This window comes from Hyperoodon ampullatus, assembly GCF_949752795.1.
Source record: "Hyperoodon ampullatus genome assembly, chromosome: 8".
NCBI classification, from domain to species: Eukaryota; Metazoa; Chordata; class Mammalia; order Artiodactyla; family Ziphiidae; genus Hyperoodon; species Hyperoodon ampullatus.
Genome location: NC_136921.1, coordinates 84905447 through 84932375, shown reverse-complemented (window position 1 = coordinate 84932375; position 26929 = coordinate 84905447). Strand labels below are relative to the sequence as shown.

At 38.9% G+C, this 26929-nt stretch overlaps 1 protein-coding gene across 1 annotated transcript in view; it reads left to right on the top strand.

Annotated features, from left to right (window-relative positions):
- Nucleotides 1–5022: 5022 nt before the first annotated feature.
- Nucleotides 5023–26929, top strand: part of CFAP210 (cilia and flagella associated protein 210) — a gene marked incomplete at both ends in the record, with an annotated part of 36139 nt that continues 14232 nt past the window's right edge. Inside the window, 5 exons of the mRNA XM_079710703.1 lie at nucleotides 5023–5086; nucleotides 9968–10194; nucleotides 14719–14892; nucleotides 14996–15189; nucleotides 26335–26491. Of these exons, the coding sequence (XP_079566829.1) occupies nucleotides 5023–5086; nucleotides 9968–10194; nucleotides 14719–14892; nucleotides 14996–15189; nucleotides 26335–26491 (816 nt within the window). The remainder of the gene's footprint in view (nucleotides 5087–9967; nucleotides 10195–14718; nucleotides 14893–14995; nucleotides 15190–26334; nucleotides 26492–26929) is intronic.

Genomic DNA, 26929 nt, shown 5'->3' with positions numbered 1-26929 from the left:
TTGTACTTGAAAGTCTAAACAAATTACTTGAACTGGAGGTCAGTTAAATTCTTCCACACTAGAAGTAACTTTTGTTAACAATTTTCATATTTATTTATATTTTCTCTAGATAGTTTAGCTCTGGAGTACCAAATAATCTGGATATATGTGAATAATCCCACTGCTTTTGATATGAAAATTACTCAAGTCTCTGTTTTCATTAATAGATAATGAAGATCATTAACTTAAATCTCAAGAGAAAAGGAATGAATCAACAGATGGTATAAATGAAAATTATCATGTAAAAAAGATAATTATACAGAATTCCCAGGAAAAGCTACAATTAGTGTCTGTAAACAAAAAAAAATCTTTTTTTAAAGAGTAACTGATATTTTTATAGATATTACTATATGCCAGATACTGGACTAAGAACCTTACAATCTCATGATCTGTCATAAACCCATTTAGTAGGAATTATTATTATCCTCATCTTAAAGATATATAACTGGAGCTTAAGTATTAATTAAGTTGGTTAAGTATTAGTTAAATGGCAGAGCTAGAATTTGGACTCAGGTCTGCCTGACTCCAAAGTTCATGCTTTAGTAATACACTCTAGTGCCTAAGAAATAGAATAACGACTATTAATCAGTTTAAAAATAAAATATTAAGTAGGTCATTTTGATGAAAAGATGTTTAATAACATGAAAACATTCATTAATCTCGAAGTACACACTAACCATCTGTGATCTACTTTACAACCATTCTGAAGTTTTAGCAAGAAATCCTAAAATGAAAAGTGAAGAACCCCACCAATAAGAAAAAGAAGAGATCAATTAAAAATAGAAAACATGAGGGACTTCCCTGGTGGTCCAGTGGTTAAGAATCCACCTTCCAATGCAGGGGATGCAGGTTCGATCCCTGGTCGGGGAACTAAGATCCCACATGCTGCGGGGCAACTAAGCCACGCACTGCAACTGCTGAGCACGGGGGCCACAACTAGAGAATGCATGTGCCGCAAACTATAGAGCCCAAGCACTCTGGAGCCTGCACATCACAACTAGAGAGCCTGTGCGCCACAACGAGGAGCCCACGTGCTGCAATGAAGATCCCGAGTGCTGCACATAAGACCCGATTGATGCAGCCAAAAAAAAAAGAAAACATGGCATTTATCTACATGTATTCTCTGGTTTATAATGATAGATATCCAGTAGGTGAAACTGAGAATGAGCTCACGACTCATATAAGAGTAAGTATTTTTTGCCTCTCAATTTAGAATATCTGGAGAATAACTAACCTAGAGGATGTATCTCCTGTTGTATGGATTTAGATGGTATAGAGTATTCTGATACCCTGGATCCATGAATCTCTAAATGTCTAATCCAGGTGTCCCTGATTGGCTTCCAGAGATTTAAGTGCAGAAATCACTTTCCCACAGAAACAATGTAATAAATAGCAATAAAGCACAGTTGACAATCACATTGGTAATGCACCTAAGCACATTTTAAATTAAAATGCTTTTTAGGCATTCTGAATTTATACATAATTAAAAATTTTTTTTTCAAATGTAACTCATTGTTGGTTGAAAAGTGTTTCAAGCCTAGACTTAATCAGCCACAAGTTACTAAAATTCCTTCACTATTAACCTCCAAATAAGATGTATCATAAGCCTGAAGTTAACAAAGTTCCAACTGTTAACTTAGTTCCACTGTTGACTATTAATTTCTATCTACAAGTGTACTTTTCTTAATTTCAGATCTTTTTCCATTAGTTTTTTCCCACCACTCAACATAAACCTTTATTTAAAATACTTACCCAATTTAGTATTTCCAAGACAATTAATCTTACTTCAGCATGGAGCTTAGGTTAAACAGTCATGACAATCTTCAGTTTTAAACACCAGCCAGTTTCTAACCAACATTACTCCTACTCTATATGCAGGGGAAAAAGTCTTCTGGTTCCAAGCAAAGGAATGGAGACTTCTTAACTCTTAAAATTAATAAAAGTATTTAAGATATTTAAAAATTTACGTTTTCTAATACGTTTTCTCTTACATCAGAAAAGCACCTATGGCAATGGGAGGAATAAAATTTTGTTTAAACAAAAACCTTAAATACAAAACGGAATGTTATGTGAATATGAGCTCTTATCCAGTGGATAAAATCACAGGTGTTAGGCTGATTATGTTAAGATTTCCAGATTCCAGTTTTTCTTTTTACTTATTAAATAATAGACAAATACCACATTCTGTTGTCAATAAACTTTCAAAGATTTAGTGCTGTACTTGAAATAAAAATGTCTCCAAAAATTAAGGATGTGTAGAAAGATTTAGTGAAAGTGAATCTATTTTGAAATCAGTTTGTTAAAATACCAGAAGCAGTTATTAACTGTTCTCTCCAGAAGCATGAAAAGTATATATTTTGTATGTCTGCAATGTTTCCAGGGTCTAACAATAGCCTATGTGCTTTTTTACAATAATGAAAACTAGAAACTACATAGACATCCAAGAATAGAGGATTGCTTAAATAAGATATGTACATGATAGCCATATAACAGACCATTTATTTAGTGAGTAAAAGGTTAAGATGTTCAAATTAAACAAACAAGTCACAAAACAGTGTTTACAGTATAATCTCATTTTTGTTTTTAAAAAAGAAATGTCTGTATACAGTGGTAGCATCAATTGCAGTGCATTCTTTTCCTACGCTGATTTTGTAATAAAATATTTTCCCCAGAATAATTTAAGCTCTGTTTCAGATCAAAGTGCATATGCTACCTTCTTAATTTCACAACAAAGAAAAAAAATGAGTGGTGGCCATAGAGGGTAAATAACTAATTCTAGATACACTTGGCTGTAAAGATCCATGGATTAGAGTTAGAACCAAGTGTTGTAAGTCAAATGATATCTGAACACTACGCCAAACTGGCAAATTACTGACACCAAATATTATAAGATTCAATAATTTTTGTAACCAATTTAGTTAAAATTCCACAGAATTTTTGTTAGGAGGTAATCTCCATGGGTCTCTAGTGGCTCTGCATATCTTACAAGCAAGGCACTCACTGCCCTTTGCTCTGGACTATTGTCTCAAAAATGTATGTAAGGGCTTCTCTGGTGGCGCAGTGGTTAAGAATCCGCCTGCCAATGCAGGGGACACAGGTTCCAGCCCTGGTCCTAAGAAGATCCCACATGCTGTGGAGCAGCTAAGCCCATGCGCCACAACTACTGAGCCTGTGCTCTAGAGCCCGTGAGCCACAACTACTGAGCCCACGTGCCACAACTACTGAAGCCCGCACACCTAGAGCCCGTGCTCCACAGCAAAAGAAGCCACCACAATGAGAAGCCCACGCCCCACAAAGAAGAGTAGCCCAGCTCACTGCAATTAGAGAACGCCCACGCACAGCAACGAGGACCCAACGCAGCCAAAAATAAATAAGTAAAAAAATAAATAAATTTATTTTAAAAAATGTATGTATAGTGAACAGTCTTGAAAGGCATGCTTATTGTCCATTATAGTAAAGATCTGGATGCCCTAAGCTCAGAGTTCCTGTCCTGTAATGCAACACACTCCATGTGCAGGTGACTTCTGGAACTCTGCATCATCCTGTGGCAACTGGGGAAAAATTACTGATATTCTGGCTACTGCTACTGCTGTAATTCATCACTGTTCTAGGGGTCTGCATCTTCTACAGAACGGTGGCAGCCTAAGTTGTTAGCATGCAAGTAGGGTAAAATCTCTGACTCTTCCCAGGTCTTGACTTTTTTTTTTTTTTTTTTTGTGGTACGCGGGCCTCTCACTGTTGTGGCCTCTCCCGTTGCGGGGCACAGGCTCTGGACGCGCAGGCTCAGCGGCCATGGCTCACAGGCCCAGCCGCTCCTTGGCATGTGGGATCCTCCCAGACCGGGGCACGAACCCGTGTCTCCCGCATCGGCAGGCGGACTCTCAACCACTGTGCCACCAGGGAAGCCCAACATTTTTAAAACTATGATTCCAAAAAACCACCAATGTTGTATGTGCAAAAACTATATTTCTGCCAACAAATATTTTATTAATCCTTTCATACTTACCAGCATTATTACGATGGATCATCTGATAGAAAACCTGAAGAAAAACAGTACAACTATGTGTTAGAACTTCAGTGATTAAAAATCTTACCTCCTTTCATATTGAGCAACTCCAGTTTGATGCCTAATGTGTATGTGTCATAGCCAACTACCTTGTAATGTAATCATTTGTACCTCGACGTGTTAGAAAAGGATCTTTTGAAACGTAGCCCATATTCACTCTTAACAGGGTTTTGTGTCCTTAGAGGTCTGATTGGTCCTCCAAATACATTCAATTTACTATACTGTATTTACCGAGCAATTAAAGATATCTTAAAGGCCCTAACATGGATGTTATAATCCAAGTTTTAACATTGCGATTTAAAAAAAAAAAAGAAAACTAAGCCCCATCTAGCCCAGATCATGCGTTAGAAACCAAAGTATTTAAAAACAGATTTTCTGTCAATTAATCCCTGAGTTTCTATGGTTGAGGGAAGAGGGCTTTGCCGTTCACCTTCCCCCGCGAGGTCTGTGGGTCACACACGCCAAGCCCAGGCCTCGCTCTCCCGCACACCTGCCGGGTACATCCCGAAACCAGGGGCAGGGACCTAGTCGGGTGTCGTTCCCCGAGAGGTGCACGTTGGATGCCGATGGGAGCACCAGGCCGGGCCCAGCCGGGTCCCAGGGCTCGTCACTGACCCAGGCCAGAGACCCGCAGCCGTTCTGGCCTCGGCGCCGCTTCTGAGGGCTCTGTCCTCCGGCCCACTCCGGACGCCTGCGGGGGAGGACCGCCCCACTCGCACGCCTGGCCTTGACTTCCCGCGCAGGCGCAGCCTCCCTTCTCCGGCACCACAGCCCACAGCGGCGCGTTCTTCGTTCCTCGGCGACGACTGTTGTCACTTCCGGCGTCGTTGCTAAGCAACTGCGCGGTTTGGCTAAAACTTGCCTGGAGTCCGCGGAAACTTCCGCGTCGGAATCGCCTTTCCAAGTCTGAGAGCGCCATGGGTACCTCAGAGATGCTGGTGCGGCTCGGAAGGCGCTGTGGACGGGCAGAGGAAAGCACGGGTGAGGTAAACTGGTCCATCCCACCACAGGGATTGTTTCTGGTCTCTAGGCATGGAGTGAGAGGCAAGCGTGCCTTTCCTTCTGAAACGGGCTCCACCAAGTCAAAAACAGCACCGTGGGCATCGTCGGGCTCTGTGTAAATTAGACAGTTTTGCCCTTGGATGAATGGGTAGGTGGGGAAAGTATACAGAAATAAGGGTAGAGAAAAAGAAGTCAGAGCCTCCCAGTTGACCAGCTGGCCCGATACTGAAGCTGTGCCGTTGCAGCTCCAAGAGTCTGGTGTTTGCTGAATTTTCTCGCACTTAAGCTTTGTTATTCATTGAGTGAATCGGAATGTATTTTGGAAATATCAGTGACCTCATTAGAGCCTTGGCTCTGCTGTGAACCTACTGAGTACTCTTAGGAAAGTGTCTGAAGGAAAATCTCAATTTCTTCAACTGTAAAATGATAGTAAGGTCTCATCCTAAGGCGTATACTTTGATAGAGTGTGAAAATAATGCTACTTAAGGTATTGTAATTCACATGACCTTTTATAAAAATTTGATTTTGTAATAGAAGTAGCCTAGTGAGACATTTAAAGATCTCTCTATTAATTCCAGTGATTTTAGTTTCTTAAGATTGTAAATTCCCAATTAATGTTCTCATGGTGACAGAACCTTGGGAACTTGGACTATCTTCATGTCATCGCCTGAGCTTCTGTAGCAATGGAGTCCCTTGTGCCAAATGCTGAGTGAGAGCCAGCCAGTCTCCCACCAGTGGACACTAGTGGATATTTATGCTGTGGAGGGCTTAAGAAGTAGTAGCAGAGGGTCATGACATGTAGGAGAGAGACAGTACCCATGTGGCATGTATTGAAAAAACAAAATTACGCTCACATATTCACTTTCCTATATATAAAGTGCTGCATTAAATCAAAAAGAACAACGGCAAAAATTGTCAAAATCCATTTTTGAAAACTCAGGAAACCAAAAGTTTGCAACAATTGGGGAGTGTTTATCAAGACAAATAACTGAATCTTGGTAAGAACAATGAGTTTTTTTGCATCTTAACTTGTTCTAGTCCCCTTCTTTCTCCCTGCCCTATGGTAGTCTAGAAAACCACTGCAATCACAGTGAAATCCAGTGGCTTAGCAGCCTGTGGAGGGAGCAAAATAGCGTTGAACCCCTTCCAAAGCCCATTTCCCAGATAACTTATTATTTGAGCTGTCTGGCAGTTCCTTGGAAACTTATTATTTGACCTGTCTGGCAGTTCCTTGGAAAGACCCACTCACAAGGCTTGTCTTTATTTGACCTGATTCAGAGCTCACAGTTATGTTTGTTAAAACAATCAGTGGCAATTTTAAAAAGTTTTAATTGCTTCACTTCTCCAACAGCCATTACTAGCATTGTGTGAAAGTCTCTGTGAGGTAGGAATCATGGAAATAAGACTGCCCTCTGAGAACTGAACTCTGCATCAACCCAGTGGATTAAAGCATGGATATGTGAAATCATTCATAGCTCGGAGGTCAAACAGGGCTCTCCTGATCCTCAGAGATATGAGGGAACTGGGACTTCCCTGGTGGCGCGGTGGTTAAGAATCCGCCTGCCAATGCAGGGGACATGGGTTTGAGCCCTGGTCCGGGAGACCCCACATGCCGCGGAGCAGCTAAGCCTGTGCACCACAACTACTGAGCCCACGGGCCACAACTACTGAAGCCCGCGTGCCTAGAGTCCGTGCTCCGCAACAAGAGAAGCCACCGCAATGAGAAGCCCGCACACCGCAATGAAGAGTAGCCCCCGCTCGCCATAGCTAGAGAAAGCCCATGTGCAGCAACGAAGACCCAACGCAGCCAAAAATAAAAATAAAAAATAAACATATTTATTAAAAAAAAAGATGTAAGGGAACTTGGCCCAACTTTTGTTACCTGAGATAGTAAAAAGCCTTTCCCAAACTTTCCATGGATTGTCCTATTTTTTCTGCTGCTTTTGTGGTTGTTCTCTTGGTTCTCCTCCTGTATCAGAGTTCATGAAAAGTTCTTGAATAAAATATCTCATGAATGTAGTTACTCTACAGAAGATTGAGGTGTCATGAGGGATCACATTGTTCACTACACAGCTTTTTGGCATCTTGTTTTCCTGCCACTGCTGCCAAAGCTTACTCACCACTGTATACTTTGTAAGGAGCAGCTCCTGCCAGTATGGGCTATTTGGTCTACCCAGCCCCTTTAGTATTTTGGAAAATTAAATTGTCTCCATTTTATTTCACATCTTAAAGAATTAGAATGACTCTTGGGTCAGAGAAAGAAAAGCATATTTTTTTTCATAAATTTATTAGTTTATTTTTGTCTGTGTTGGGTCTTTGTTGCCTGCATGTGGGCTTTGTCTAGTTGTGGTGAGCTGGGGCCACTCTTCATTGCAGTGCGTGGGCTTCTCACTGCAGTGGCTTTTCTTGTTGCGGAGCACGGGCTCTAGGTGCAGGGGCTTCAGTAGTTGTGGCTCATGGGCTCTAGAGCATGGGCTCAGTAGTTGTGGCACACAGGCTCAGCTGCTCTGCGGCATGTGGGATCTTCCCAGACCAGGGCTCGAACCCATGTCCCCTCCATTAGCAGGCAGGTTCTTAACCACTGCACCACCAGGGACGTCCAAGAAAAGCATATTAATATGCCTAACAATATGCTAATCAAAAGGCAGATGGGTTAATTTAATGGCCTTTGTTTATGTAGCTTCTAATTGTAAGTAACACAAACCAAGTTGAGCCAGTTTAGGTGAAGCAAAGGAAATTTGTTACAAGGCTATAAGGATGTATTGGTCAGGACTCTTTGATTACAAGTGACTGATCTAATTCACTGTAGTTAAAAGGGGAATATTTTGGCTCACATACCTGTGAATTTAGTTATAACTCGATCCAGGACACTATTCTACTTCTCAGCTTTGCTTGTCTTTATTCTGCATGTGGAGACTTGGTATATGGTAGGCAAGATGGTACCTGTGGTTCTAAACTCACATTTTAGGTTAACAACCAAATTCTCACTCCCATCAACTTTAATTCAAACCCCAAGAAGACTCTAATTGTCCTAGCAGCTTTTCTCTCAGTATCTTTCTGGAGCCACATGATTTCTTGCCTCTGCTTTTCTACTTCTGTTTCATTCTTCTAATTAAAGCAGTAAAAATAATAATAATTAATATTTATTGAGAACATATTGTGTGCCAGGCACTCTTCTAAATTCTTTACATATATTACTTCATCTAATTCTTACACCAGCTATATAAAATGAAGTAGGTACTATTAGTATTTCTATTTTGCAATTAAGGAGTTAGATTTAGAGGGTTAATTAATTTTGTCTAGATTCACATAGTTCATATGTGGTGTGTTCAGAAAAGGTCCAGGTTGTCTGTCTCCAGAGTCCACACTCTTACCCACTGTGCTTTATTGCCTTTGTTAGGCCTGTGACCACCCACCATTATTCAAATGTATTTCCTATTTTGGTGAATTCTTCTCCTTACGAGTCCTACCTCCTTAAAGCAGAAGGCATTTTTTTCTGCCTCCCTTGCAGCTAGGGTGCAGGCATAAGACCAAGACTCAGCTGGTCAATTGTATGTGTGCTAGATTTACATTCTGAAGAGAGCATATGAGGAAAGAAACAGCATGTTGAATACATTTTCTGGGGCGAGTGGCAGCAAAAATGTACCAATTCCAGAGTACTCGTGAAGGTTCACATATATAGTGTCCAGTGGAGCAAGTTATAAGTGGGGCACGTTGAGGTGCCTACCCAATGCCAGTTGCTGTGAATCTTCACTGGAACCTCACGATGTGGTCTGTGTGATATTTGTATGTATATCTTCTAAGGGTAACTCTCCGGCTCTCTGAGAGATTCAGTAGGCTATCTAATATCTCCTAATGAATTCCTTTTCTGCTTAAACTAGCTAGAGTGAGTTTGGGTGTTTATAAGTAAGAACTTCAGTTGATTAAAAGGGTAGGAACATTTTTTAGAGAAGAGCTGTTATGAGCTCCATTGTGTCATTTAGGATGCTTGTGAATTCATTTCACAGAATACCCAGCTCAATCATGTTTAAAAATAAGGAAATTTATTTGCTCATATAACAGGAACTCCAGCCTTTGGGTCTGATTAATCTAGCAGCATAATGAAATCCTTATTGCCTCAGGGTCTTCCTTTGTTTCTTCTTTGTGTTTCACAGTTAACAGCTTCATCCTAAGGCTGCTTCCTCTTTTGGTCATAGGATGGCTGCTTGTCTGGCCTTCATGCTTCCTCGTTCGTATCTAGCCTGAGAGTCACTCTCAGATGTCTCTCCCAGAAGTACAAGCAAGAACTTTTCTAAAAGTCTCATAACTCTTCTCCTATTTATTTTCTTACTACAGGAATAATTATTGTCAAGGGAGATGCAAGTATTCTTAAATTAATGAGGCCCACCCCGGGACTGAGACTGTAGTCAGTTCTCCAAATTACATTGCTGCTACTCAGTTAGGAAGGGGTTGTATAGAGTAGACAAGCACAATGTCTACAACCCCCAAAGATGAACATTCCCCAAAGTTATCCACTTATAAACTGCTGCTTGATTAACTTTGAAAATGCTTTTATAACAACCTGTTGGGGTAGGTATTATTGATCTCAACTGTAAACATGTTGATACTGAGACTCCAAGAAGTTAAATGACTTGCCCAAGTTTACACAGTAAGGAATTGACTAAGCAAGGGCTCAAATCTATGTCTTCTGATGTCAAGGTCTTGTATACTTTCCACTTATTCCCAGCTGTTCTTAAGATAACAAGAATAAAATTATTCTTTGAAACAACTTCCAGATATCATGCCAATATAGAAATGTGTGAGAAAAAATATCAAACTCTTCTTGAAAGTTTTTAATACTCATTTAAAAAATTTTATTAGAAGTAAAGAACTGTGAAGAAGATCAAGTCCTCCATCCACCTCTTCTGCCTAGCAAAGTAGATCTCCAGCAGGTCACCATAATTCCACACAATGAGTGGGAAAGGATTCGAGATAGCCTTGACAGTTTGACAAGAGAAGCAGCACACCTTCGTGCAGAAAGAAAGGCAAAGAAAGAAATGCATTTCCGATCCCAAGAAGTGGTAAAACATTGGACTAATACATATGTAGTAAGTATTAACCACCCAGGAGTACATGTGCACTGAAGACTTACTCTTGTTTCTTAGTGCTCTTTTATAAATATTTTTAACATAGAAAATATCATTAAAATGCATTGAAACACATTTTCAACAGCTTTATTTAGGTATAAGTGACATACAATAACCTGGACATATTTAAAGTGTACAATTTAAGATTTGACATATTTATATAGCCCTGAAACCATTATTATAATAAAGATAATGAATATATTCATCATCACAAAAAAGTTCCCTCATACCCCATTTTACTCCCTCACACTCCTCCCCATGCCCCCTCCGGTGTCTCCAGACAACCACTGATCTGCTGTCTATTATAAATTTCACTCAGCACAATTATTTTGAAATTCTTTCATGTTTTTGTATCAATTATTCATTCATTTTTATTGCTGAGTGGTATTCCATTATATGGATATATCACAATTTGTTTTTCTGCTCAGTTGTTGATAGTTTGACATCAAGCAAATATTGACATTTGAGCTGTTTCCAATTTTGGGCTATTATAAATAAAGCTGCTTATGAACATTTGTGTATAAGTCTATGTATGGACATATGCTTTCATTTCTTTTGGGTAAATATCTTGGTGTAGAATCATATGATAGCTGTACATTTAATTTTGTAACATTTAACTTCCAAGCTGTTTCCCAAAGTAGTCGTAATTTTACATTCCCTCCAGTGGTGTATGATAGTTCTAATTCATATTAGAACACATAGTTCTAATATGTGTTTCCTCCACATATTTGCCAAATTGCTATGTTCACTCTTTTTAACTATAGACTTTCTAATAGGTGTGAAGTAGTATCTCATTATAATTTTAATTTCTCTAATTACAATGATGTTGAACATCTTTTCATGAACTCATTTTCTATCTGTATATCTTCTTTGGTGAAATGTCTGTTCAGATATTTTGCTGGGTTTGTCTTCTTATTGAGTTTAGAGAACTTTTAAAATATATTCTGAATACAAGTCCTTTATTAGATATTTGATTTGAAAATATTTTCTTCCAGTTCATGGCTTGGCTTTATATTCCATTACAGTGTCTTTCTAAGAGCAGAGTTTTTAATTTTAATGAAGTCCAGTTTATCAGTTTTTCTTGTATGGATCATCCTTTTAGTGACTTACCTAAGAAATTTTTGCCTAACTCAAGATCACAAAGATTTTCTTATGTGTTTAAGTTTAAAGTTTTAGGTCTTTTGTGTATATATATATATATATATATATATATATATATATATAATCTATATTTAGAAGTGAGGTATGGATTGATGTTTATTTTTTTGCATATGAATATCCAATTATTTCAGCACAGTTTGTTGAAAACACTGTTCTTTCCCCCACTGAATTGCCTTTGCACATTTGTTGAAAATCTGATTGTCCATATATGTGCAGGGGGAATTTCTGGACTCTGCTGTTCCATTGATCTATTCATCTGTCTTTATTTCAATAACACACTAATCTGAGAATTGTAGCTTTAATAATAAGTCTTGAAATCAGATAGTATTAGTCCTCCAACTTTGTTCTTTTTCAAAGTTGTTCTGGCTATTCTAGGTCCTTTGCGCTTCTACATGAATTTTGGAATCAGCTTGTCAATTTCTACGAAAAAGCCAGCTGGGATTTTGTTTGGGATTGTGTTGAATTTCTAGATCAGTTTGGAGAGAATTTACATTTTGACAGTATTGAGTCTTCTGACCCATGAACACAGTGTTTTTCTTCCATTTGCATAGGTCTTATTTAATTTATGTCAGCAATATTTTATAGTTTTTAGGGTATAAGTCTTATTCATATTTATCCCTAAGTAATTACTATTTTTATGTATTATAAATGATTTTTTAACATTTCAATTTGTTATTCATTGTTAGCTATAGAAATACAGTTAATTTTTTCTATGTTGATCTTGTATCTTGCAACACTGCTAACCTCACTTATTAGTTCTAGTAGCTTTTTTATAGATTCCATCAGATTTTCTACATAGACAATCATGATGTCAGAAAGTAAAGACAGGGACTTCTCTGGCGGTTCAGTGGTTGAGACTCCATGCTTCCATTGCAGGGGGCACGGGTTCCATCCCTGGTCAGGGAACTAAGATCTCTCATGCCTCAGAGCACAGCCAAAAAAAAAGGTAAAGACAGTTTTACAAATTTTACTTCCTTCTTTCCAATCTGGGTGCCTTTTAGTTCTTTATCTTTTTGACTTATTGTACAGGAATGGATGTTAGATTTTTGAAGTGCTTTTCTTTTGCTTATATCTATTGAGGTAATCATGAAGTTTTACTTTTTCATTTTGTTATATGGTATATTTCATTCATTATTTTCAAATATTGAACCAAGCTTGCATTCCTGGGATAAACGTCTGCTGGTCATGACATATTATCTTTTTGATGGATTCAGTTTGTTAAAATGTTAATTTTTGAAGCCGCGTTCATGGCGGATATGGTCTGTAGTTTTCTTGAAATGTCTTTGTCTGGTTTGGGTATCAGGGTAATGCTGGTTATTGTTATGTTTGAGGATTGCACAAAAACACAGGATTTGAAACTGAGGAACCAAGGAGCTTCTTGAGGAATCAAGGCAGCTTCTTTTCATCTGCCTTTGATTTGTCTCTCTTCCTATCTTTTTCTAGAACTACATATGTCTTTGCTGTGCCCTTCTTTGTGCTTCTGTAAGATTCTCTACCTAAGAGGTACAATAACCTGCAGTTTATTGTACCTCTAACCTGCAGTTCCATGTACATAAGTGGGAAACTACTTCAAAGTGGGGAGGTGTCCTCTAACTCCTTTTACTGTCTCACCTGGAGGAAAATGCTGAGAAAAGGTGTTCTCATCTCCCACTACACTTTCCTATATCATTTGAGGAACTATAAGGCAGGATTTTCTCCTATTTTCTAGTAGAATTTTTAAAACTATGTGGAAGCATAATATCTGTTCAGAGAGTTCTCACCTCTTATTTTTTTCAACATTGCATATTTCCTTACTTTGTTGCAATGTACATTATTTATCTTTGGGAGGGGACACAGAAAGCTTGTGTTACCTTGCTTTAGAAATAGTGTTCATAATTTATTAATTCTTTTTTTTTCTAGAAGAGGGAAGAGTTATATCATGACTGATATCATATATGTAATATATGCAATATAATATATGATATTCTGAAAAAGGCAAAACCTATAGAGAAAGAAAACAGATCAGTGGTTGCCAGGGGGTGCGGGTAGTTGACTCTAACAGGGCATGAGGGAGTTTTTTGGGAGGATGGAACTGTTCTATAAGTGACTTTATGCATTTGTAAAACTGTACACTAAAAGCATATGTAATTTATACTCTAAAAAACTTGATTTTAGAAAAGCCCATGGTCTATAAATAGATGGGGAGTGGAATATACCCCCTGTTTTTTTTTTCTTCCAGAAGTACCACAGTATACCTAATACTTTACACCTCCATGGGTGTTAAAGAAGAAAAAGAAATGTAGTAAACGTAGTGGAAATATAATAATAAAAACTGTACTATAGGCACAGAGATTGGCAAAATGATACATCATCAGAGAGAGCCTAGAAGCAATCCTGTGTTATATATGGGAACTTGACATATGCTAGAAATGTCATTGCAAATCAGAAGGGAAAAGATGGGAATTCAATAACAGATACTAAGATAATTGGTATATGGACAAGATGAAATTTTATCCCTATGGTACAGAATATACAAAAGTGAATTTCAGCTGGATTTTAGACCTAAATGTGAAAAGTGAAACAGTAAAACTTTAAAAATAAATCATAGGATATCTTCAAGAATTCAGGGTAAGTAGGATTTTCTTAAGACATAGGAAGTGTGACCCATAAAGGAGAAAAAGACTTCTTCTGACATGGGACATTGGCTACCTCCTCAGGGGTGTAGAAGAACATGTAAAATATGCATTGTTGATTTTTTAAAGGAACACAAGTAGTAATATACATATATATATTTGTTACTTAAATATAGAAAGGAACTATGGAAGTAAATGCAAGAAACTAATAGTGGTTATCTTAGAGACTGCAGATGGAAGTTAGGATTTGAGGGAGAGTTCCACTAAATACTTTTGTAATATATATATATACACATATATATTATATATGTATATATATATTATATGTGTATATATATATAATATATATAATATATATATATATATATTTTGGGTTTTTTGGCTGCACCATGTGGCATGTGGGACCCTAGTTCCCTGACCAGGGATCGAACCCACGCCCCCTGCATTGGAAGCATGGAGTCTTAACCACTGGACCACCAGGGAAGTCCCCATATACTTTTTTAATATTATGGATTTTGAACCATGTAAATGTGTTAACTACCTAACAAATTCAATTAAAGATTAGCTCATAAGTGTAACCTCATATTTGTTAGTGATATATGCAAATACAATAAAGACTCATAAGGAAAGCTCAAATTATCATATTATATGTTTAATTTTGTAAAGTTAAGTTGAAAAAAGAAAACAGACCACTGCTTTTGTCTTTTTGTAGGAGATGAAAGAACAGAAACTTGAAGCCAAAAAGAAACGTGATAAAGAAATAGAGGCAGAAAGACAAATTCTTGATGTGGAAGAAGCAATACACAAACAAGGAGAAAGGAAAAAGGCCATTGAATATGCAAAGCAATATCAATTTTACCAGACAGAAAGCGTGAAAAACTTTCATGTACTACTTGTGTTTTCTTGTATTTATATATATATATATATATTTAACATATCTATACATAATTAGACTTTATTTTCTTAAAATATTGCAATTTTTTTTGTAGTCAGGACTTCTTCAGAGTAGAGTTTTGAAAGAACGTGATGCACAGATTGAATTCCAAAAGAGTAAAATAAAATCAGATAAAAAATGGGAGGAACAAGTGAAACTCAACGTTGAAAGAGCTTTTAAAGAAGAACAAGAAAAAGCAGAAAAACAACACAGAGATAGAGTGGCTCTTGGCAAAGATCATTTAAAACAGTATGTATACATATATTACCTTTTTTGTACTTTCCTCTTTTTCTCATAATGGATATAGCTTTTTTTTCTGATTATAAAAGCAATATATGCTAATATACCTAGTAAGTAGAAAAAATAAAAAGAAAGAGGTTAAAATCACGATTACCACCTTACCCAGAGATAATATATTGGTTACCATTGTTATAATAATGATGCATAACAAACAACTATACAGTGTAGTGACATTCAGCAGTAAACATTTATTTCTCATGTATCTGTGGGTTGTTTGGGCCTGGCTGGGTAGCTTGTCTTCAAACCGTAGGACTGGCTGTGTTTGCTTGTTACTGTGAGAAAGGCTCTGATCCTGCTCCATGGGGCCTCATTCTGAGGTCCAGGATGAAGGGACAGCAAGCACCTGGGGAAAACTTTTCTCATGATATTGACAGATGCAAGAGATTGAGCCCACGCTTGCAAGCACATGGCGAAACTCAAAGTCAAAGGGCAAGGAAATACAGTTGGCCCACCGTGAGTCTAAAGCAAGTCATGTAACCATGCTGACATCAGTGGGACAGAGGAGTGGACTCCCATGGAAGTGGGAGTGAGAGAGTCATTTTGAACAATAACCTAATCCAACACAATAATTTGTTATTGTTTTGGTATGTAGCCATACAGACTTCTTTTTGGTGTTAGTGGTGGAGAGGGTCACATTCATTGAGATATAATTTACATTTAAGAAAATTCACCTTTGGGGCTTCCCTGGTGGCGCAGTGGTTGAGAGTCCACCTGCCGATGCAGGGGACACGGGTTCGTGCCCCAGTCCGGGAAGATCCCACATGCCGCGGAGCGGCTGGGCCCGTGAGCTATGGCCTCTGAGCCTGCGCGTCCGGAGCCTGTGCTCCGCAACGGGAGAGACCACAACAGTGAGAGGCCCGCGTACCGCAAAAAAAAAAAAAAAAAAGAAAATTCAGCCTTTAAAAAGCATATTGCTATAGCTGATTCACTTTGTTGTACAACAGAAACTAATACAACATTGTAAAGCAATTATACTCTAATAAAGATATTAAAAAATAAAAATAAAAAGCATATTGCTGTATAACCACCCCCAAATCAAGATACAGAACACTTAATCGCCCCAGAAAGTTCTCTCGTGCCCCTTTGCATGAAATTCTATCCCCTGCCCTCAGCCCGTGGCAGTCATTGATGCACTGATACAGACTTTTTTTTTCTGAGCATGTGTACTCACATTTTATAAAATAAAATTGGATCGACAGTATTATTTTTTCAAATATTTTTTTCACTTGCTAGTATGTAATGAATTCTTGCCATGTTGGTAAATAGAAATCAAACCTGATCTTTTTTGAAAAGTAGCTAGTAGTGTATATATGGGGGGGTGTATTTGTGTGTTATTTTACTTTTCTGAGTAACTGACGCATGCAAATAGGAAAAGGCACAGAGGGGATTTAGTGAAAAGTCTCTTCCTTGTCCATCAGCTACCGTGTTTCTCCACTGTGAGACCAGTTTCTTCATACTGTAGTTTAAATGTATATACATTATATAAATGAATCCAAAAATTAAATTATACTCTGGTGGACAGTTTTACCATTTTTACAGAAAAAAATATTTTCATAATTAAACATTACATCATCAATTCATGATCATTATAGAATTAAAAATATAATTAAACAAAATAAAATATAAATGAAAAATCACGAGAAATGCTGCGATCCAGATTAGGCACGGTTAACAGTTGAGTGTACGTTCATCTCCTCTTCAAAATTAAAAAAAAAAGTTACCAATAATAAATGAATATATGCTTATTGTTTAAAATTCAAGCAATACAGCAAAATTTGGAGTAAAATTTAGAAGCTCTTTTTATTTCCACTCTACTCAATGTTTGTCTCTTTAAGTCCCATTTAACTCTTCAAAAATAGCGATTATTAAAAGTTTTTCTGGGTTTTTTTGGCCGCGTTGGGTCTTTGTAGCACACGGGCTTTCTCTAGTTGCGGCACGCAGGGGCTACTCTTCGCTGCGGTGCACGGGCTTCTAATTGCAACGACTTCTCTTGTTGCAGAGCATGGGCCCTAGGCGCGCAGACTTCAGTAGTTGTGGCTCGCGGGCTCTAGAGCACAGGCTCAGTAGTTGTGGTGCACGGGCTTAGTTGGTCTGCGGCATGTGGGATCTTCCCGGACTAGGGCTCGAGCCCGTGTCCCCTGCATTGGCAGGCAGATTCTTAACCACTGCGCCACCAGGGAAGTCCCTAAAAGCTTTATAGCTATCACTTCAGGTTGTTTTATTGCAGTTACTGATACTTATATTCAGGACATATTTAAGTGTGTATATATTTTTTAACATGGATGTTATATATTTTTCTGTGACTTTATTTTTTCATTCAACAGTATACCTTGAACATTTTTTATGCCAGAAAATATGGATCTGTCACGTCTTTTAAAATAATCATATTGTATACTAAACATGTACCATGATTTATTTAACTACATTATTACTGAGGGAAATTTGGATTCCACTCCCCTGCCCCATTTCTAACAATGCTGCAGTGAACATCCTTGAGCATATGTCTTTTGTGCAAAGATGTATTTATGTAGGATAGATTTCTTGAAATGGACTTGGATTTACATTTGGAGAGATACTGCCAAATTGCCCTTTGAGAAGGTTTTAAGTATGCATTCATGATGTCTGATACACTTTTCTTTATATTATAACCAATTCTGGATAGTATTTTTTTTTGTGATTTAATGTGCAAAAACTGGTATCTTTTAATTTACATTTCTCTTAGTTTCTAGTAAGGCAGTGCATTTTCTCATGTGTAAATGTTCATTTGTTTTGGGTTTTGTTATCATGAATTGGTTACTCCTTTGTTCTTCTGTGTAAGTTGTTTCATACTGAAATGTATGTTTATCATTGATTAATTAAAAAGTGATTAATAAGTGGTTTTTATATATGACATATCACGGACTTGTGTCACCTTTTCTGCATGGTTTTCAGTATTTAGAAAATATTTATTTTTATGTGCTCAAATCCGTCTTTTTTCATTACTATGAAAAAAAGGTTTTGGTTTTTGTATATATATTTATTTGTCAAAGTCACAAATGTCTAAGTGACATAGACATGAATTCTCAGGATACATGTTTTGCCAAATTATGTATTCTTCATTTCTTTTAACCCTTAGTAAAAAGTGAAGGGAAATGTTGGATTTATTGTAAGTTTTTTCTTTGGTGGTGTAGAGACCCAAGGGTTAGTGCAAGTTGGGGACAGAGCTGTTGGCAGAGGGAGGCAAATATTTGACCAGTGATTCACCCTTGAGAAATCTCTCTTCTTATATTGGCTGTTGCAGCTCAGGTGTAATTACAGGTAGCAGCCTGATAGTCAGCAAGCTACCTGGCCAGTGTTAAAACCTACAGGACATCCTCCCACTTATAGCCTTTGTATGTGGGCTGTGTTTGGGCCACAGGATCCCCTTTCATGTGGTCTTTGGCAATAGGGTGGAGGTTCAGGCAGGTTTAGGATTTGTTTTAGTTGTTTCTTTGGATTATCTTCAGTGTAGTCTAGGAGATTTTCCATTAGGCTCTGAGGTCAGCATAAATTCCTTTACTTACTCTTCACAGTGGGCTCTGTCTTTGCAAATGGTGGCCAAGTGTTACTTATTCTCATTGCATTCTCAACTGCCCTATTTTTCCCTAAAATTTCTTGAAAATTCAGGTATGTGGGTAAGACCTTGCTTTAGTTTCTAGTAGTGGTATAGAATTTTCCCCATTCCATTGGTTGCACTGTGGGGAATTAGGAGGGGAAGGATATGTGACATGTGAGCTTGGTTTGCCAGTTTGGTTCCAGAAGTCCTACATCTTAAATTTATTAAGAAACATTCATAGAAAGTAGAGTAGTGGTTGTTAGCAGCTGGAAGAGGGCACAATGGTGATTAATACAGGGTCTCTTTTTGGGATGATGAAAAGATTCTCAAATTTAGATAGTGGTGATGGTTGAAAATATCTATAAATGTTCTAAAAACAACTGAATTGTACACTTTAAGGGGTGCATTTTATGGTGTGAAAATTATATCTCAATAAAGCTGCCATTAAAATCTAAAAAAAAAACAGAAAAAAGAAACATTCAGGGACTTCCCTGATGGTCCAACAGTTAAGACCCTGAGCTTCCACTGTAGGGGGCACGGGTTTGACCCCTGGTTGGGGAACTAAGGTCCTGAATGCCACGTGGTGTGGCCAAAAAGTAAAAAAACAAACCAAACAAACAAAAAATTCAATTGCAAAATTATCACCATGTTGTATTCTGTTGAATGTTGATGCATGTGTCAGTTATATACAACTCAGAGTGCATGTTACTTTAAAATATCGTTAGGAATGGTGATGAGCTAATAAAAAGCCTCTTTAAGACAAAAGTAAAATTGGAATCATAGCACTGGTATTAACCTGAGTGGAAACAGAGGACTATATGGTAGAAAATGGAGGATAAGAAGAGGATTTTTCCCCCTTTTCTTGAATAATAAGAGTTTATTCCGGAGCAAAATTTCAAGAGAAGCTATTTATTTATTCATTCAATCGTCATTCATTGTTACAGACATTTATTGAACAATGTTTGCCATCCACTATTCTAGTCACTGAGAATACAAAGATGAATACAATAGTCCTTTTTCCTTAAGAAGTTTACAATCTGGGGAGGAAGGTATAGATATGGAACAAATAATTAGACTATGATAGTAAATATTTTGGGAAATATATATACAGAGTGTATGGAAGAATATAAAATGGACAACTGATTCAGTCTAGAGAAGGCTTTTCAGAAGAGATCAGCTCCTGTACTTAATTCTGAAGAATGAGGAGGAATAAGCCATGCAAAGAGTAAGGGATGTAAAATTATTTTAAGCAGAGGAAATAACATGGGTGAAGGCCCACAGGTGAGACAGAATATGGTGGATTTGAATAACTACAAGATGGCTGTAATATAGAGGACTAAGAGGGCAATGTTAAAGATGAGATCGGAGAGATAGGCAAGGGCCAGATCATGATGCGCCTTGTAGGCCATGTGTCTTAAGGTCTCCCAAAATTTGGGATGACTCTCCTCTTTGAGCAGAGATGAAATTTTAATTCTTTTAATCCCTAAGAAATGGGAATTGCAGGTTCCAAGAGGCAAGACTCTTTTGAATGCTCTACTAATTGTATTACCAAGTGCTACCCAGGTGTCATCTGGTGGTGATTTAAAATATATCCACACAGATTTGATATTCCTCCCTTCAGAGGGTAGAGCCTAATTCCTTTCCCTCTTGAGTGTGGGCCATACATAGTAACTCATTTCCAAAGAATAAAATGAGGTAGAAGTAATGGTGTGTGACATCCTGAGATTAGGATATAAAAGGCATTGTGGCTTTTTCCTGGGCATCTCTCTTGGATTGCTCATTTTGAGGAAGCTAAGTGCCATGTTGTAAGATACTCAAGAAGCTCTGTGGAGAGGTCCATGTGGCAAGGAGCTGAGGCCTCCTACCAATGGATATGTGAAAATTGGTTCTCCAGACTCTGTCAAGCCTTCAGATGATTACAGCTCCAACTTCTTGACTGTAATCTCTTGAGGACAACCCAGCTAGGCCATTCTCAGCTTCCTGAATCTCAGAAATGGTATGAGATAATAAATGTTTATTGTTTTAAGCCACTAAATTTAGGGGTAATTAGTTACTCAGCAATAGATGACTAAAACACCCTGTACAGCTGCAGGCCCTGTACCTGAAAGTGAGATTTTTCACACACTTCTTAAACAATCTCTAGGCTGCAGGCCTGGAGATTGGTGGTCTTTGAGCAGTATAAGAGTCTGCCTGGGCATGATGAGGATAGGGCAAATAAGGGACTCTAGTGACACCAAAATCCCCCCAAAGAGGGATTTTGACCAACAGCCTTAAACATAATTATTGAAAAGACACTTAAGAGTATAGACAAGGAATAATTCTATTTCCTTCTATTGATAGGTAAGCCCTTCTCTAGGAAGAGGCCCATAGACCTTGCTTAAGAACAACTCAGTTACTGTTAATCTCATCAGCTTCCCAAGAAAAGGAAAAATCATCATAGGACAGCTTGTATCACTTTCTCCTGGATAAGAGAAGAGGGCTTAAGTGATCTTATTTATTCCTACTGATTAAAAGCCATCCTAAATCTTGTAACTTCCAAATTTGTCACTCTAGTCCAGACTCTCCCTTAAGTCCCAGTTTCACATATCTCACCACCTTTAAGACATCTCCATTTGGATATCTCTTACATACCTCAGACTTAAAATGTCTAACATGGAATTATTGATTCTCCACACCCACAGTGGACTTCCTAGTGGTATCCTTACCAGTCAGTTGTTCAAACCAGAAACCTAGGAATCCATCTTTATTTTCCTTTATTTCCCAAGTCAAATCTATCAGCAATTCATGTTGATTTTTTTCTCCAAAACAAATCTTGAATTTATTGCTGTCATCTTAGTCCAAGCCACCCTCATATCCCATGGATTATTGCCTCAACCTCTTAACTGGCCTCCTATTCTCTCTTCCTAATCCCTTCTCTTTTCATCATCCAGAGAGATTTTATTAAAATGAAAATTGATCTTATTATTCTCCTACCTAAAACATTTCAGTGACTTTCCATTCATTTAAGATAAAATGGAAACTCGACTATCTCTGGCAAGGCCTTGTGTCAAAGGGCCTCATCTACTTCTCAAACTCCTTTCCCACCACTCTTTCTCCTTAGTTATTATACCTCCATTACTCTGATCTTCCAGGCCTCAGGCTCCTGTCAGATCATTGCTCGCCACATGGCCTTTTCACATGCTTTTTCTTCTGTCTGGAATTTTACCTTCCCGTTCTTCATCTGTGGGCTTCTCACCAGCTCAAAGAGGTCTTCTTTGTCTTAGGGAACAGCTCTGTCCAAACAGCTCTCTCTGTTATGTAAAATAAATAACTCAATTGTTATTCTTTTTCTTGTCCTGTTATTTTCTTTTATGTATATATATATATTTAAAATTTATTTATTTTCTTTATTTTTTTGGCTGCATCAGGTCTTAGTTGTGGCTCACGGGATCTTTTGTTGTGACGCATGGGCTCTTCGTTGCAGCACGCGGGTTTCTCCCTAGTTAAGGCGTGCAGGTTTTCTCTCTCTAGTTGTGGCGCATGGGTTCCAGAGCAGGTGGGCTTTGTAGTTTGTGCCATGCAGGCTCTCTTGTTGAGGCGCGTGAGCTCAGTAGTTGTGGCACGTGGGCTTAGTTGCCCCGTGGCATGTGGGACCTTAGTTCCCCTACCAGGGATCGAACCCGCATCCCGTGTATGGGAAGGAGGATGATTCTTTACCACTGGACCACCAGGGAAGTCCCTTGTTCCATTATTTTCTTTACAAGACTTACCTGGATTTGTAATTACATTATTTTTCTATTTACTTGCTTTTGTTTGCTTGTTTTTGCCTGTCTTCCCACTGGAATGTAAGCTTCTTGAGGTCAGGAACCACGTTTGTCTGTTTCATGATTGTAGTAGAAGTTCAATAAATAGTTGTTAAATAAATGAATGAGAGGCCTCAAGATTACAGAAGAGTTAAGTGTGATTCTTAAGTCTCTAGAATAGGCAACAGAAAAGAAGTTGGTACTGTTCACCACAATAAGGACAAGAGACCAAAAGGATCTGTTTAGAAGAGGAGGAGGATGAATTTTCTTTTAGACATAGTGAATGTATCTATATAATAAAATAGTCAGATGCGGATGCCTCTTGGGTTGTCTCTTCAAGAATCAAGCATGTCTATTGTAATAGAGACCTCATTTTTTAAAAAATAAATTTATTTATTTATTTATATTTTTGGCTGCGTTGGGTCTTCGTTGCTGCTCACTGGCTTTCTCTGGTTGCAGTGAGCGGGGGCTACTCTTTGTTGCGGTGCACGGGCTTCTCATTGCAGTGGCTTCTCTTGCTGTGGAGCACGGGCTCTAGGCGCATGGGCTCAGTAGTTGTGGCTCACAGGCTCTAGAGCGCAGGCTCAGTAGTTGTGGCGCACGGGCTTAGTTGCTCCGCGGCATGTGGGATCTTCCCAGACCAGGGCTCGAACTCCTGTCCCCTGTGTTGGCAGGCAGATTCCCAACCACTTTGCCACCAGGGAAGCCCCAGAGACCTCATTTTTTTTTTTTTTTTTTTTTTGCGGTATGCGGGCCTCTCACTGTTGTGGCCTCTCTCGTTGCGGAGCACAGGCTCTGGACGCGCAGGCTCAGCGGCCATGGCTCCCGGGCCCAGTCGTTCCGCAGCATGTGGGATCTTCCCTGACCGGAGCACGAACCCGTGTCCCCTGCATCGGCAGGCGGACTCTCAACCACTGCACCACCAGGGAAGCCCCAGAGACCTCATTTTTGATGTTGAGCTGCTGACTTCTTGTTAGGCCCCACCCTTCCTTCCCCTTTGGCCTCACATCTGGACAGGCTAATAAGAAGACCCCTGGGCTTGCCTCTTCCTTCGTTGCCAGTAGGAAATTTAAATCTCCTGTGCACAGGAGCTTTTCCCCAGTTTCACCCCTTAGTCACAATAAAGACCCAAACTCACTTCCTCTGCTTTGCCCAAGTCAATCCAGACCTACTTATGCCTACACAGCTCTGTTGGGTGTCCCTTATGTGATAATACTTTCTCTCAAATTCTCTTGGTGTGTGGAGGGTCATCTGAACCACATTTTGGGTAGGGGTCCCTTCCACTTTTATAGGAGTTCTATGTAACATCTATATAAAGTCAAGTCAGATCTGGGCTAGATCAATACAGATTTGGGGGCTTCAGAATGTAAATTAGGGGTAGCAAAGAGGTTTCATGACAAATTCTGCTCTGATGGTTTGGCAGAGGCTGCCAGTTCATTGGGCTGAGCAGGACCAAGATTTTTGCATTGATTTTTGTTTTGCATTGATTATTGATGTCTGCTATGGTCATGGGTGTTGGAAGTAAAGATATAAATGTTATGTATTTCTTCCCTGAACTAGAGGATCTCGGATTTCCTTCAAAATGTTGACTTTGCATTAAGCTAAACCTATGGCAGATAGTTGAGTAGTCTACCCAAACTAAGGTAAAAGTCTTTATTGACAGTCTTTATTTAATAGTTATATAAATCCTTGTCAATATTATCTTTTCACTGACACTAGAGACATTTTTTTCTTATTCACTCTCAGAATAGGTAAATTTCTTTTGGCTAAAACAATGAATTGTCCAATACATGTATAGGTATAATGTTAGTGATTTCCAGATTTGCTAAGGAATGTTAAAATTGCAAATGTTTTATATCTTGTTTTCCTTTAAAGTAGCAATTTTTAAAACTTCAAAAACTTTCTCAAAATTAGATACATCTCTTTTTATAATGTCCTTTAAATCTTGATTATTGACGTGAATTTGCTTCTAAGAGATTGGTATACTATTAAATAGTTCTAACAAACTAAACAAATAAATCAAAATTTGAAAACCTAGTATTTTTAGGGCAATCATAAAGTTGATTTAGCTGTGGCCAACAGTGACTTTTTTTCTTAGCTCCTCCTAAAGAGAGTGACTGTGACTCTAAGTGGCTGCTTACTCACCTGTTCTGAACTGGCTTAATAATACCAAAGTGAACTTACTGGCTCACTTAACTGTAAAGTCCCCCGTGGCACAGGGAAGGGAATTTTCCCCCTCCCTGAAACCAAGAAAAAAATGTTATGATTGGGTGCATATGAAAGAAAGGTTTACTCCTCAGTCTTTTTGTCTATTTAAGTGGGTTGTTTACCCACTCTGTACCCACCTGTTCAGGAAGAAAAAGAACTGGAGACAACTGATAGAGAGCACCAGTGGAGCAGCCTGCACACGTGTTGATTGGCTGAACAGGATGCGTGGGCACATAGACAAAGATACCAGGGGGCTTGAGCTGTTTTGCCAGTATGCTGAGGATTGACTGCCAGATGTGGTCGCGGAGAGTCTGCAATAAACTACTGATGGTGGATGCTCCTGGTTGTGATGGTGGTGGGGTGGGGGGGTGTGGGTTGTAGAGGTAGAGCTGGAGCTAAATGCAAATCAGAGCTCTGCAGTGAGGACACTGCTCAGGGATCTCTGAAGAACTCACGCATAAGCCCTGTGAGACAACCAGCATTTAATGGCTAACCACTCAGAAGGCATCAGTAGTTAGTCAATGTTGGCTAGAGAAAGGATAACAACCAAAGTGGCCAGCTGGGTAAGGAAGTTGTTGCCCTTCTTCCATTAAACCCCATCTCCTGGGCTTCCCTGGTGGCGCAGTGGTTGGGAGTCTGCCTGCCGATGCAGGGGACACGGGTTCGTGCCCCGGTCCGGGAGGATCCCGCGTGCCGTGGAGCGGCTGGGCCCGTGAGCCATGGTTGCTGGGCCTGCGCGTCCGGAGCCTGTGCTCCGCAATGGGAGAGGCCACAGCAGTGAGAGGCCCGCATACCACAAAAAAAAAAAAAAAAAAAAAAAAACCCCATCTCCTGAGAGGCTAGATCCATAGCTTAGATAGCATCTTCTAGTGCTGAAATTGAAAAGCAGTAGGGATTAGGGACTTCTCTGTAAAATAATGTCACCATTTCAGCATAGCGTCTGTCATTCAGTTAACTGGTTCTTTGTAAAGGAAAGGAACATTTGAATCTACTGTAGGACTTAATTTTGTTGAGGAATGAAACAAATTTTGAAGAAAGGAAGATATTGGCAATCCTGGGTTAACCAAGATTGTATTTGTTTTTGTATTAAAAAATTTTTTTCCTACAATTTATTTGTTTGAATCAGATTCCAAGTAAGGTTCATACATTGCAATTGGTTCCTATGTCCTTTTTTTAAAAAAAAAAAATTTATTTATTTATTTATTTAGGCTGTGCCAGGTCTTAGTTGTGGCACGCAGGATCTTTAGTTGCGGCATGCGGACCTCTTATTTGTGGCATGCATGTGGGCTCTAGTTCCCAGAACCCAGGCCTCCTGCACTGGGAGCGCAGACTCTTACCCACTGGACCACCAGGGAAGTCCCTGGATTTGGTTTTAATCGCTGCCCTTTACCTATCTGTTGTCCCCAAAGAAATCCACAACTTCTCCTTTACAGCTTCAAATCATCCCAGGTAAGACTCTAATTCATTTCTTTAAAATATATTCTATTCTTCTGCATCACTCTCAGTTATAATTATGTTTTTTTTCTTCAGAATAAAGGAACATGAAGAGGAAGAAGAGAGAAGGAGAAAAGAGGAAGAAAAGGATGCTGAGGAAATAAAGCGACAGAATTCATTATATGAAATAGAAATGAAAAAAGAGAGAGGAAAGAAAAGAGAAGCGATCAATGAAAGCAGGAGACTATTTTTTGTAAGTTGAAAATACTTCAAAAATGTATCTCTTGGGGGCTTCCCTGGTGGCGCAGTGGTTGGGAGTCCGCCTGCCGATGCAGGGGACGCCGGTTCGTGCCCCGGTCCGGGAAGATCCCACGTGCCGTGGAGCGTCTGGGCCCGTGAGCCATGGCCTCTGGGGCTGCGCGTCCGGAGCCTGTGCTCCGCGACGGGAGAGGCCACAGCAGTGAGAGGTCCGCGTACCGCCAAAAAAAAAAAAAAAAAAAAAATGTATCTCTTCAAAAAATTACAAAGTCCAATGCCAAATTTTTAATATTTTTTTATAAATAATAGTGGTATAGAAAACAAGTTTGCTATTAAGTTGGGTTTTTAAGTGTACTTTGGGGGGAGCTATATTTGCTGTTATTTCATTTGGATGTGCTCTCATTCATGAACAAGAATTAAGAGAATGAGACTT